Source organism: Suricata suricatta, chromosome X (assembly GCF_006229205.1).
Source record: "Suricata suricatta isolate VVHF042 chromosome X, meerkat_22Aug2017_6uvM2_HiC, whole genome shotgun sequence".
Lineage (NCBI taxonomy): Eukaryota > Metazoa > Chordata > Mammalia > Carnivora > Herpestidae > Suricata > Suricata suricatta.
In genome coordinates, this window is record NC_043717.1 from 43,304,040 (window position 1) to 43,316,093 (window position 12,054).

A 12,054-nucleotide genomic window follows, 5' to 3' on the forward strand; every position below is an offset into this window, starting at 1 on the left:
AGCCAGATTAAGGGAGCCAAATAAACAGGGTTCCTTGATGGAAAAAAACTCCTACACTTTAAGGTTTTTCCAGAGTACATCATAGGCAGCATGGTACAGAGCAGGAATAGTAATCGGGTTTCAATTCATCCCATTGGAACACTGCAGAAAAGAATTTTGAGGCCCCATTTCAAACTAGTGGGAAACAGTGCCATTAGATAAATGGTGTCTGCCAGGATGGGAGAGCTATATGTTTGTATGGGTCATGTGCTTGGCATCCCTGAAGGATGCTTAAGGAGAGCAAGCTTTAAAGTCATCCAGATTTGGATTTTAATCTCAGCTCAACCACTTACTCAGTGATCTTGGGCTAATAATTTCATGTGAGTTTCAGTTTATTCATGGAGATAACACTGCCTCTTAGGAGGGTTGTGTTTGCAAGCTCTTCTGACTGAGCCAGCCAGGTGTCCCAGGAGGGTTGTTTAAGTACTTCAATAAACTGTAGGCATCATCACTTGTATCATTAGACACTCAGATATATTATCACTTGAGGTCACAAAGATGAAACCTCAATTTTAGGAAAACTAATGTGCAAGGTGAGAACATACTCTTTGAGGACGTAAGCTTCTATTATTTCTCAAAGGAGAGTAAAGAGAAACTACAAAGATGTCCATTCTCCACTCCTGTTTTATACCCCAAACCCCCAACCGCCCAAACCTTGAAATTCTACTCACTTATAGTGGGAGCTGGGGACAATTCCATCTGAGTTGTTTCTGCTTCTCCACTTGTCCTTGTGGAACCCAATTCCTCTGGCTCTACAGGCATCAATAGCTGTGTAGAGCTCGCTCCTTCGCCAGTTGGGGATTGCAGCTCTTGAGGAATCTCTCCCAAGGCTGGTGGGGGTGGGAGTGCTTGTTGATGTTGTGAGGGCTGCAGAGTGACAAGGGTCTCCTTGGACTCAGATGTTGCTGCATCGGTTGAAGATGGGGTTGTTGGGTAGCTGTCAGGCATAGGAGTTCCATCTTTCTCGAAAAAATGATAATGGGGTTGTTAAGGCGCAATCAGCCAAGAACCCAGGGAACCACTCAATCAGCACATGTGGCCTGACAAGTATCCCTGCCCACCCCCAGGCTACAATTGTTCCTAGAACAGCTCGTGGCTGGTCTGGTATACCTAGGATGAGGGCTAAGGCACAGTGCTTTGTCTCAAGAACTGGAGATCTGAATCTTTGTAGATCCTATGAACTAATAAATCTTTCTGTGCCCTGGGTGGAAGGGGAAAGAGTTCAAATCACTTTATAATGATATTTGCCTCACCCAAATATCACCTATCCTGTTCCACCTCCCTTTTTTTCCCCAGTCCTGATTATCCAAGGGATATCTATAATTCTGATGGAGGAAACAGTGCTAAGACTAAGTATGAGTATGTCACACACCAGGGAAAGTAGTAAGTTGTATAGTTATCTTCTAATTGGGGCCTAAAATCCCTACCCCACAACAATACAACTTACTACCTCACCCCGGCATGAGCAAAATCCTCTAGCAAGGGCAGGAGGCAAAATGCCATTTTACCTGATGACCGACTCTTTCAAAGGCCTTTCATTAAAGGCACTAAGACACCTACCACCCACTTTCACTGCTTTAAAAAAATACCATGTACGCTTTAGTGTAATCATTTTCCAACTCAAATGCCAAAGGAGACAGAAGGTACAGGGAAGCAGAAGAAAGTTCTGAGGAAACAGGGATGGGGGAGACATAATGTCACACAGACCAGTCATTAGAATCATGAAATAGCTACTGACATTAATATTAGAAGAAGGAGGGGCGCCTGGATGGTTCTGTTTGTTAAGTGGCTGACTTCAGCTCAGGTCATGATCTCACGGTTTGTGGGTTTGAGACCCATGTTAGGCTCTGTACTGATAGAGCCTGGAGCCTGCTTCAGATTTGTGTCTCCCTCTCTCTGTCCCTCCCCCACTCATGCTCTGTTTCTGTCTCAATAATAAATAAAAACATAAAAAAAAGGATTAGAAGGAATACAAAACATATAGTAGTAATACCATTTAGCCCACAGAGCTACCTTCCCCAAAAGCTGACTGTGCAAGATAATATCTGTAGACTTTTAGATTCCACAGACCCACAAAGTTTATACATAAAGAAAAAATAGAGACTAACATAGGGTTATCAACTTTTAGTTTAGCCAAATAAAAAAGAATCCCATCAATATCACTTAATAAAAATACTTTGAGGGGCGCCTGGGTTGCTTAGTCAGTTGAGCGTCTGGCTTTGGTTCAGGTCACAATTTCGCGGTTCGTGGGTTCGAGCCCTGCATCAGGCTCTGTATCTCCCTCTCTCTCTGACCCTCCTCTCCTCATGCTGTCTCTCTCTCTCTCAAAAATACATAGAACATTAAAAAATTTTTTTAAATAAAAATATTTTGATTCCAAGGACCGAGGAAGGACATAATCTCTTCTTTAAATCGAATAGACTAAGCTTTCTGCAAAACTCATTAATCCCTCCTTATTTTGTTCATTTCCACTAATGGGAACCACCACCATCAGGTATTCTCATGAATCATATCACGGTGGTCACCAAAGGGGGAAGGACATGCCAGAATGCAGCACAGCATGATTAGAGTGAGAACCTAGACAGACCACGTCGGAGGGGAAGTGTACCACCGTGGGAAAGACAGTAGACTGTATAGTTATCTCCAAGATGGGGTATGACCCTAAAACTATACAATCTACTACCTCATCCCACAGAGCACCAGTGTCCATCTTCAGCCCATTCTGGGCCACCTACTTGGATCAGGAAAAAGAGCCAACCAGTTAGCAAGAATGTGAAAAGGCAGGTAGAGTTACCTGAGAGGTTCTGTTCGGTGGAGTCACTGGTCTTAGATGCAGTACACTGGAAAGAGAAGGGACAGACCGATGTGGGGCTTTGCAAGCATATTAAGATAGGGGTCAATTATAATAGCCACCCCCACCTCGCATAAGCCACCTATGAGTTCAATGACCTGGACAGAAGACAAGCACATTAGTGTGCAAATGTATCTCCAATTTCTCTAATACATACTTGTGTACAAGAATGGCTTGGGGACAGGGGGAGCTTCCAGAGGGCTGGGCAGGGCAAAGGACATGACCTAAACACAATCATGAGGCCAGCAAGAATTCCTAAAAGTTTCATCTCTATTTCCCTTCCTTGGGGTTACTCGGTCCACTCCAGCTTTTTAAATCATATGCCAGGCTTGCTTCTTTTCTTCTTCTTTTTTTTTCTTCAGGCTTGCTTATTTTCTATCCCTTTGCACATGTTTGAAATGATGTTATTGTTTATTATCAATCAAAACTTCCAAACAAAGTTATTTGTTAAATCAAGGTTGTTATCACTTAACATTTTAATGTCCTTAATCCAATTATCTTAATTGCTGAATGGGATATAATAAAGTCTTTCAACTCAAGTCTTTTAATTTCTTTGTATTTCTGTTAACTTTTACTTCATATATTTTAAAACTAATATTGTTTAAAGCCCCAAAAGTTTCAAAACCAGTAGCTCCTTTCTAAACCAAAATCATGCTAGAGATTTTACAAATTGAAAAATCAAGCCTTAGAAAATGACATGTGGTGATGGGGTTCAGGGTAGGAAAATTACCTGGTCTGAAGCCCAAGCCTAACTTATTCAAATGACAGAATGGGGCCCATTTTGGTAAGGTTGTCCCCCACCCTTAAGTCAATCCTCACAGAGTGAAGTAGAACTGAATCACCAAGAGTATGGGCATAATCAAAGTCATTCTTAATCTAGCTGCAGACACTGAAGGTAGAGATTACATAGTGCTACTGATAAGTCAGGAGCTACTCTGGTTCTTTCTCCAGTTTTCCCTAGCAAGAGACAATAGAGAAATAATTTTCCCTCTGGGTTCGAATTCATTTTCTAATTTGGAATAAATCATTTCTCAGGTTCAATGTGAACATGCCAGGTTTCTTCAGTGACTGGTGCTATGTGTATGCCAAAATCGCTTGAAAGTAAAGGCAGAGAGAATCAGAGATGAATCCTCCCAGCCCTTGCAAATCACCTGTGCACTCTGATCTCGGTTCTCCTTATCTTCTTTGCCTTTGTCAGTTATTTTTGTTTCTTCCTCAGCTAATTGTTTCCTGCGTTTCTCCCGTCTCTCTTCCAGCTCCTCATCCCTCAGGAATTCCAGGTGATTGACAATGGGCACTTTTACAACTGGATCAAAGAAACAAAGATTAGAAGTTGCTCAGGGGAGGTGGAGGAGGGGGAAGCCAAGAGGCAGAGCTTGTGGTCAGAGAATGAGGACAACATCCTCCCATGTACTGATACCAGCTGTGGAAGACTTACTGCTGCTCAGATAACCAAGCTGCCACATACCTGAAACACAGTCATGCATGCTCTCAGCATCAAGAACTTTGCATTCCTCTGTCCAGCGGGTTAGGGCTGTGGGGATGCTGGACAGGGTCCCTGTAAGGGAACAAAAGAGAGATTTTTGGCCTGGTCATGTGTCATATGATGCAAAAATTGCCGTATATTACTATCAGGACCCAATGTCTTATCACAAGGTTTGGCACATCACTGTTATCCAGAGAACGTAAAGGTTTTGACCTTGGCTAAATTATCAAGTGGTTCTGGTTCCTATAAAATTTGGTTTCTCTCGGCAGGGCAGATAATGTCCTTCTTTCCCTCAGCAGGGAAAAAGTAGGTGAAAAACTCTATGTTACCCTTCATTTCACCATACAAACTTGCCTGCTTGACTGGTAGCTGTGCTCTGGTCATGGAAAAAGTCATCCAGCAGCTCATCGTCAGATCTGGCAATGATGTGGACATCATCGTTGCCCACCAGGAGGCGGGCTCGGCCTCGGCTTTGTAGGGGAAGGCTGCTGCTCAGCTGAAGGATGTCAGCAGCAGCAGAAGGACCAAGCAACCTGTAGGGTGATGGTGGAGTGCCATGGTCACTGTAATCCATAGGTGTCTTGCAATCTGTTCTTGTGATTCTTTCTGTAAACTCTAGGAAATGCTTAATGTGACTATAGACTTGGTCATACCTAAGCATAAATCTGTTTTTTTAAGTTTAATTTATTTAGGTAACTCTCCACACCCAACGCAGGGCTCTAATTCAAGACCCTGAGATCAAGAGTCACATGCTCCTCCATCTGAGCCAGCCAGGTGCCCACTAAGCATAAGTTTTAGTTATCTTTCTAAGCATTTCATCAGTTTGTGAACTTTATTTGGGCTGAGGTAATGTATTATTCCATAGTTCCTAGTAGAGTATCACTGATCATCCAGGAACCATGTTAGGGTATATAATCTCTCTCTTGTATATGCACTGTTGCCTGTATATGGACTATTATGTCCTTTTCTCTCACTAAACTCTAAACCTGAGGGCAGAAATCCCATCCTGTCTATATTTAAAGTGTTAAGTGCTTGGCATATGAGATGCTTCACTGATTGCTGAATGTATACATAAGACACCGAAGCAAAAAGATATAATCTGGTATTTCCCAGAAGGCTGCACATATAACCCACAAAGAAATGGGACAAATGTAACTCACCTCTGGAGTATAAGAGGAGGGTTGGGCTGGCGATTCCCAGGGTAATGAACATGAATGGTGTGGCCTGTATTGGCTGTCAGCTGCCTTAGGGTTCTCTGACTGCGCCCGATGCCCTGGGTGAGACGTGTTGTGGAGGAGCCACTGCCCAGTGTCAGAGAACTGTGGTCTGCATGGCGTACCATCAGTGGGTGAGTGGTAGGGATATTTCCTGGGGATGGGGGGATGTCTGCTGCAAGGACAATATGTAAAGGGGTCAGTGCCAAAAAGAAATTTCTTCCATGGTTGTTCAAACAGAGCCAAGTCTCCTGGGCCTTACTTCCTCACACGGAAACCTGAGCTTTGTCCTTTCTCCCTCATTCCCACGCCTCATGTATAATCACTAACACTACCGTAGCTTATGCCACCATGTCTTACCTAGATGTTGCAACAGCCTCCTAGCTAGTACCTTCTCCCAATTCATTCTCCACATTTCAGCTGCAGTGATATTTTTAGACTCCTCAGAAACATGCTACTCCCTCCACCTTGAAGACTCCAATCCTCTCCCCCTTCTTTACTTGCTCTTTTGTTCTTGGCCCAGATGTCACTTACTCAGATTCTACAGATTGGCTTAATCACCTTTTACTCTGGGCTTTCTTACCATACTACAATGTAATGCCTGCTTACTTATGATTCCTAATAGACCATAAACTCCTTTGAGGGAAAGGGACTATTTTCTTCTTCACTGCTGTATCCTTAGTTCCTAGGAAACAGTAGGCATCCTCAAACGTTTGTTCAATTTGTTCAGTTACTAAATGAAGTGAGGCTCAACATAAGACTGATGGAAATCACAAAATTGCAAAGAAAATCACAGAATAGAAGGCACCTTGAAAATTATGTAATACGTTTTTTTTTTCTTTTAAAACTTTTCATTTACAGGTGACAAACTGAGGCTCAAAGAGGTAAGAGACTACTTGGCCAAGACAACAGACCAGAACAGTTCAGTATTTTCTGCTATATCATGCTTGTGATTTGGGGTCAAGACCTGCTTTCTCAAGACAGCTTGATTTTAAGAACTAGATGCTGAAAGCAAACTGTGACCTTGATGGGGGAGAAGGGAAGAGATTCACTCTCTCCTCCGAAAAGATGCATCTTTGATGAACAGAGTGTATGTGTTCAAATCTACTCCCCAATGCCAAGCTCAAAGGTGTTCATCCAAACTCTCAAGATCCAGTGTTATAGACATAAGAATTATTGATTGCCCTGCCACTGTAGTGTGCACATGGGTGCGTGATGCAGTCAGCCTTGGTCTCACTTAAAAAAAAAAAAAATTCAAGCAAATCATCAAGTTGTCCAGGCTCTAAAACGGCTGCCTGTTTACTGAGGTGGAGAGAACAAAAAGCAGCCTCTCACAATTCTTTCTTCTAAGTATACATTTACTGAGAGATGGATTCAGATATCCCTTGCCCCAGAAAGTCAGCATAGGAAAAGAAGTGCTGTCTGTATCAGATTGATAGCTGCTCTGGTTCACAGCTTGGCTTACCCTAGAGAAGGGTATAAGAATCAAGAGATAAAACCCAGCTGAGCCCCTGTATCTTACTAGCACTGGAGAACATGTTGTCAAACTCAATGATGAGATCATCCTCCCGGTCAAAGCGCTCAAATCGGACCAAGGGAGAAGCGTTCATATCAGGGTAATCCTCATCCAATTCCATTTCAGAGCCATCGTCGTCATCGTCTTCATCTCCCTCTTCACCTTCATCATCCTCCTTAAGGGGAAAATAGGAGATGGAGAATTGCTGGAGGTAAGCGTTTTCTGAAGTCTGGTGTCATGGCCACATTTGCACATGAGGGAGGGAGGCGCTGAGGCTAGCAACCCAGACTGTTGGTTTTCTCCAGCTCTGTGTTCCCATGGAAGAGGTTGTCTGAACCAACCCAAACACAGTCCCCCCTCACCTGATCATCTTCCTCATCTTCCTCCTCCTCCTCCTCTTCATCCTGACTATCATCCTCATCCTCGTTACTGCCACTGCTGTCCTCTTCCTGAGTGTGCTCCTCCTCATCCTCAGGGTCCAGGATATTCATGGAATCTAAAACAAAGGGAGCACATTGGAGGACTATACTGAGTAGCTAGCAAACAGGCTACTATGCAAGCCGGCAGATTGAGTGGGAAGGCGATGGGGTATCTGACTCTAGGAGAGGAAGAACCAGATCTGGGGTGATGTACAGACTTAGTGAGCCAGCCCTGATTTCCTGAGAGTGCCAATCAATGCAACAACACGCTGAGAAGGGTGGCTGAATGTGGAGACTGGCTATAGGATGGTGCTTCAGGAGCCATGGTCTAGGACTTGGCCAAGTCTGCTGGTGCCCCCTTGCCTTTCCAGCCCTACTTTGCTATTGACTGCATCCTGTTGGTAAGAGGGAATCTGGAGCGATGATAGGAGGTGGGTGAGAAGAAAGCGAACCAAGTAAGAAGTGACAAACTTTTGGGCAAGCAGTAGTAACATGTTATTTGAAAAACTGGCTGAGGATAAAGTGGATGGTATATGTCAGCGCATGCAGACAGATGCTTCCTTATTCTGCACATGTGGGCAGCTGCCTCCAGGAAAACCCTAGTGTAGTGTCTGTCAGACGTGCAGGGCAAGAAGGGAGGCCTTTCTGGCCTCGGCACTCTCACCTTCTCGGTTGGCCTGCAAGGTGGAAGCTTGGCTGAGGTTGGAAGGAGCTTCATCCATCAGCACGTCCTCTTGTGATTCATCCTCTCCACTTCTGCTCACTGAAGGTTACAGAGCAGAGCCTTCACTGAACAACAGAGGACTTCCCTTTCCAGATTGGGTGCGTCTAAAGTAGCTATGTACACCCAGCAGATATCCACTGTTTTTTTTTTTTGGATGAGGGAGAAGACCTAGGTTCTCTGCTGTCGACTAGCTAGGTGAGCTTGGCCAGTCACTTTACCTGTCTGAGTCTCAGTTTCCTCATCTGTAAAATGGGATGATCACATCTGCTCTGCCAATCCCACTAATTGTGAAACCACATAGGATAATGGGTATGAAAAAGTCTTGTCAAATTTAAGAATACATGTCTACTTCCGTTTATCCTTCGATTTCCTTCATCAATAAAATAAAAACAAGTAACACACAGACCCTTGGAGCCAGGTGACAGTAGGGTATCTTTGCCATTTTCCCTTTGAGTTGTAAAAATGGGCCACCCTTAGGGAATGTTCACACTTTTTACACTACTGAAACTCAGAGGCTTTCGGAAAGCCCCTGGATTTTGCTGAAGAACTGCAAGGAAAGCGCTTTCTCACCCTACAGCCTCTATAGCCTCCTCCAGGCTTCCATGAATAAAAAACACTCTTGATGTGCCTGATGTATCATCTATAATGATGGCTACCCCCTCACCTCCCCCACATAGGCAACACTTCAGATCCGCCACAGGTCTGTAGATGGTTTGTGAATTTCTCATCTGTAAGACTGTCAACATCAAGACAAGCAGCAATCTAGGCTGTCTATGAGCCCTTAGGCAGAGCTGAGCAAGCAGATGATGAGAAAAAAGGGTCCTCCCAAGAGAGACTGAGGCAAAGGAAGAGGCTTTACTCAGTTCTGGGGCTCTCACCTATAATTGTACTGTTCCCAGATCCGCCATCCCTCTCAAGCAACTCATCTATCAGGTCCTCCAGCTCATTCTCAACCTGGAGAGAAATAGAACATATATATGGATGCACACAAGTCTATCATTGTGCTAGCATGGAAACCCTAAAAAAAGCCAGCAAGGGAGTATATATTTCCAGGATAATGTGTGACAAAGGATGTTGCATAAACAGCACACATTTGGTGCTAAGAGCACAGAAACTTCCATGTGCTGCCAATCCACACCCAGACTGTCCTTCAAATGAGTTCATCCCAGTTATCTCAGACCAGGTTAGTGTTTATACTATCCAGAAATACATGCAGATCTCCTCAGAGCTAGCAGCTTAGGACTGTATGCCTTGTTTCTTACCATTGCTACCAGCTCCAGAAATTACAATGCTTTTTTAAGGGTCTTTAGAAAATAGCCATTTGAATGCTCCAGTGAGACCTGGTGCTATAGCCACAACAGTGATATTAAGGAGTTTCTATTAATGACCAGAGCCAAATAAATCAAAGACCTTGGGCCCAAAGGGCTCAGGCCAGTTTTCTACATCCACATTTCACCTGTGCCTATTTTCCTGCTGGGATCCATTCCATTTCATAGTACATGGATGGCATCCTGGCATTGTCCCCGCCTCTCATTTAATACCATTCAAAACATTTACTGAGCATCTACTAAGCATATCATCTGTGCTCCTGTGCAAGGAGATAGCACTGAGGGAAGGATCTAAGGTACTCACCCACCCACACCACTTGGGGGTATGTTCAGTGCTGCAACAGGGGTATGCTGGGTGATCTGCCTCCCTACCTGCATCTCTTGTGAACTGAGCACCTCAGGCTGCCCAGCAATCACCACTGAGTCGGTTTCAGCCTCCCCATCCATGATATCCCCATCTGCCACCTCTGTCTGAGTGACATCATGATCCTCCTCCTGCACTTCTGCTTCCCCAGGCTCGCCTGAAACAATCAACCAACCAGCAAAATGATCAAAGGGTGCCTATGCGCATGGCACCACAAGGCAAGCATGGTAGACAATAAGGTCCCTTCCCTGGGCAAGTTTACAAGTTCTCAGAGAAAAAATGAATGGGTGACAAAGGAAAAGACAAGGCTACGTGTGAGGAGAGCCAAATAAGGCTGCAATTTTAAGGAATTCTTTGTGGGACAGATCCCCACGCCACTATGACAAATCTCTAGAAGGCCAGCAATTTCCCAGGGAAACAATACCAACCCAGAACAGTTGTGATGCCATGCCCACCCAGCCAGCTCTCCAGTCCATTGGCTCTGATTCCCTACCTGGGTCCTGCTGGTTGCTATTGGAGTCCTGAGCAGCTCCTTGGGCATCCTGCTCAGACTTGCTCTTACTAGAAGCACTCTTGCTGCCAAAAAGGCTACTAGGCTGGTTCACAATCCGGGAAAGTGTTTCCAAAGGCTTCAAAGCAGCATTGACTGTGTTGGCCATGTTTGGACTGAGGTAAAGGAAGATACAGAGATGGACTTAGCACAGAAATCTACACTAAAGAACCAAGGCTCATCAGAGTAACAACTGATTCCAGGGGATGGGGCATGGAGCATACAAGGTGAGCCTGGGATATCTTGTGCCAGAAGGCTTAAAAAAATTGGTCATTACCACAGGCCAAATCTGAGAATCAAAAATAATGACGTAGTACATTATACTACATTAAAAATAAAAAACTGCAGCCACAGGGATACAAACACAAGCAGAAGAAAATCTTCACTATAAAAGAATGTCTGCTAATAAATAGGAATGAGAAAATCAGAAATCTTCACTTTTCAAATAGCAATGTAAGTGATCCAGGCAGGGATCACCAATAAATGCTAAGCTACTAAGTTAAGAAATTTCAGGGCATATAATCTTCATATGAACTCAAAAGTATCATCCCATAAAACATTTATTAAGTACAAAGGGGAAAGCTAACCTTTATGTGATCAAACTTAGCATCACCAATAATGGGACTAATTAGCATTATGTGTCTCCTGATGTGATGCACCAAGAAGGGCAAATATCACCCACATAGTATTAATATCAAAAGTTTAACCTGAACCTAGCCATAAGGAAGCAATTAGACAAATCCAGGTTATGGAATATTCTAGAAGACATTTGGTGCCTTGTGCATTCTTCAAAATAGTCAAATGTCATAAAAAGCAAGAGACACACGACATCAAATGCAATTAGTGATGCTCACTGGATCCTGGATTAAAACACTCTCCCAAGCTATAAAGACATACTTGGAATAACTGGGGATAATGGAATATGAAATACATATTGGATACTATTATATTGATGGTAAAATTTCTTAGATATGATGACATTCTAGCCATGTATAGGGATGTTTACTCTTAGGAGACACACGCTGAAGTATTCAGAGGTTAGGCATCATGTTGTTTGCAACAAACTTCAAATGATTCTGTTCCTGAAAGGGGGAAAGGAGGGAGGGAACTAAAGCAAATAGGACAGAATGATAACCACTGGTTAATCTATATGAAACATATGGTGCTAATTATACTCCTGTGAACTTGAAATTTTTAAATGTTTTTAAAAATTGATGAGCTTGAATCAAAAGGACAAAATCAACTTCAAGAGGCCCCATGGGCCATAGGTGTAATAAAAAAGAATAATGAGTACAGTGATCCAAATAATTCAATCACCAACTTAAAGAAAAATGCCAGCTAATAATGTAGAAGGAATGACAGAAATTAGGAAACAGTCATTGATAATCCCCAAAGAAACTGACACAGGAAAGGATTCCCAGCTGGTGTTAAGATCATTAATTAGGTATACGGCTGACAGGAAACCAGACATTTATACAGTGCCAAAACAGTAACATAGGTTACTTTCTAGTAAGGATGGGGAACATTTAACAGCACTCTAAAGTCAATTTTATCATGATTATT

General features: G+C 43.3%; 1 protein-coding gene across 1 annotated transcript in view; it reads right to left on the reverse strand.

The window, feature by feature from the left end:
• Positions 1-12,054, reverse strand: part of HUWE1 (HECT, UBA and WWE domain containing E3 ubiquitin protein ligase 1) — a 157,292-nt gene that overhangs the window by 16,767 nt on the left and 128,471 nt on the right. The window contains exons 50-61 of the mRNA XM_029929655.1: positions 10,435-10,607; positions 9,950-10,098; positions 9,128-9,203; positions 8,190-8,288; positions 7,469-7,602; positions 7,113-7,281; positions 5,537-5,765; positions 4,731-4,909; positions 4,359-4,448; positions 4,042-4,196; positions 2,834-2,879; positions 711-998 (exon numbers count right to left, since the gene is read on the reverse strand). Coding sequence (XP_029785515.1) covers positions 711-998; positions 2,834-2,879; positions 4,042-4,196; positions 4,359-4,448; positions 4,731-4,909; positions 5,537-5,765; positions 7,113-7,281; positions 7,469-7,602; positions 8,190-8,288; positions 9,128-9,203; positions 9,950-10,098; positions 10,435-10,607 — 1,787 coding nt within the window. The remainder of the gene's footprint in view (positions 1-710; positions 999-2,833; positions 2,880-4,041; positions 4,197-4,358; positions 4,449-4,730; positions 4,910-5,536; positions 5,766-7,112; positions 7,282-7,468; positions 7,603-8,189; positions 8,289-9,127; positions 9,204-9,949; positions 10,099-10,434; positions 10,608-12,054) is intronic.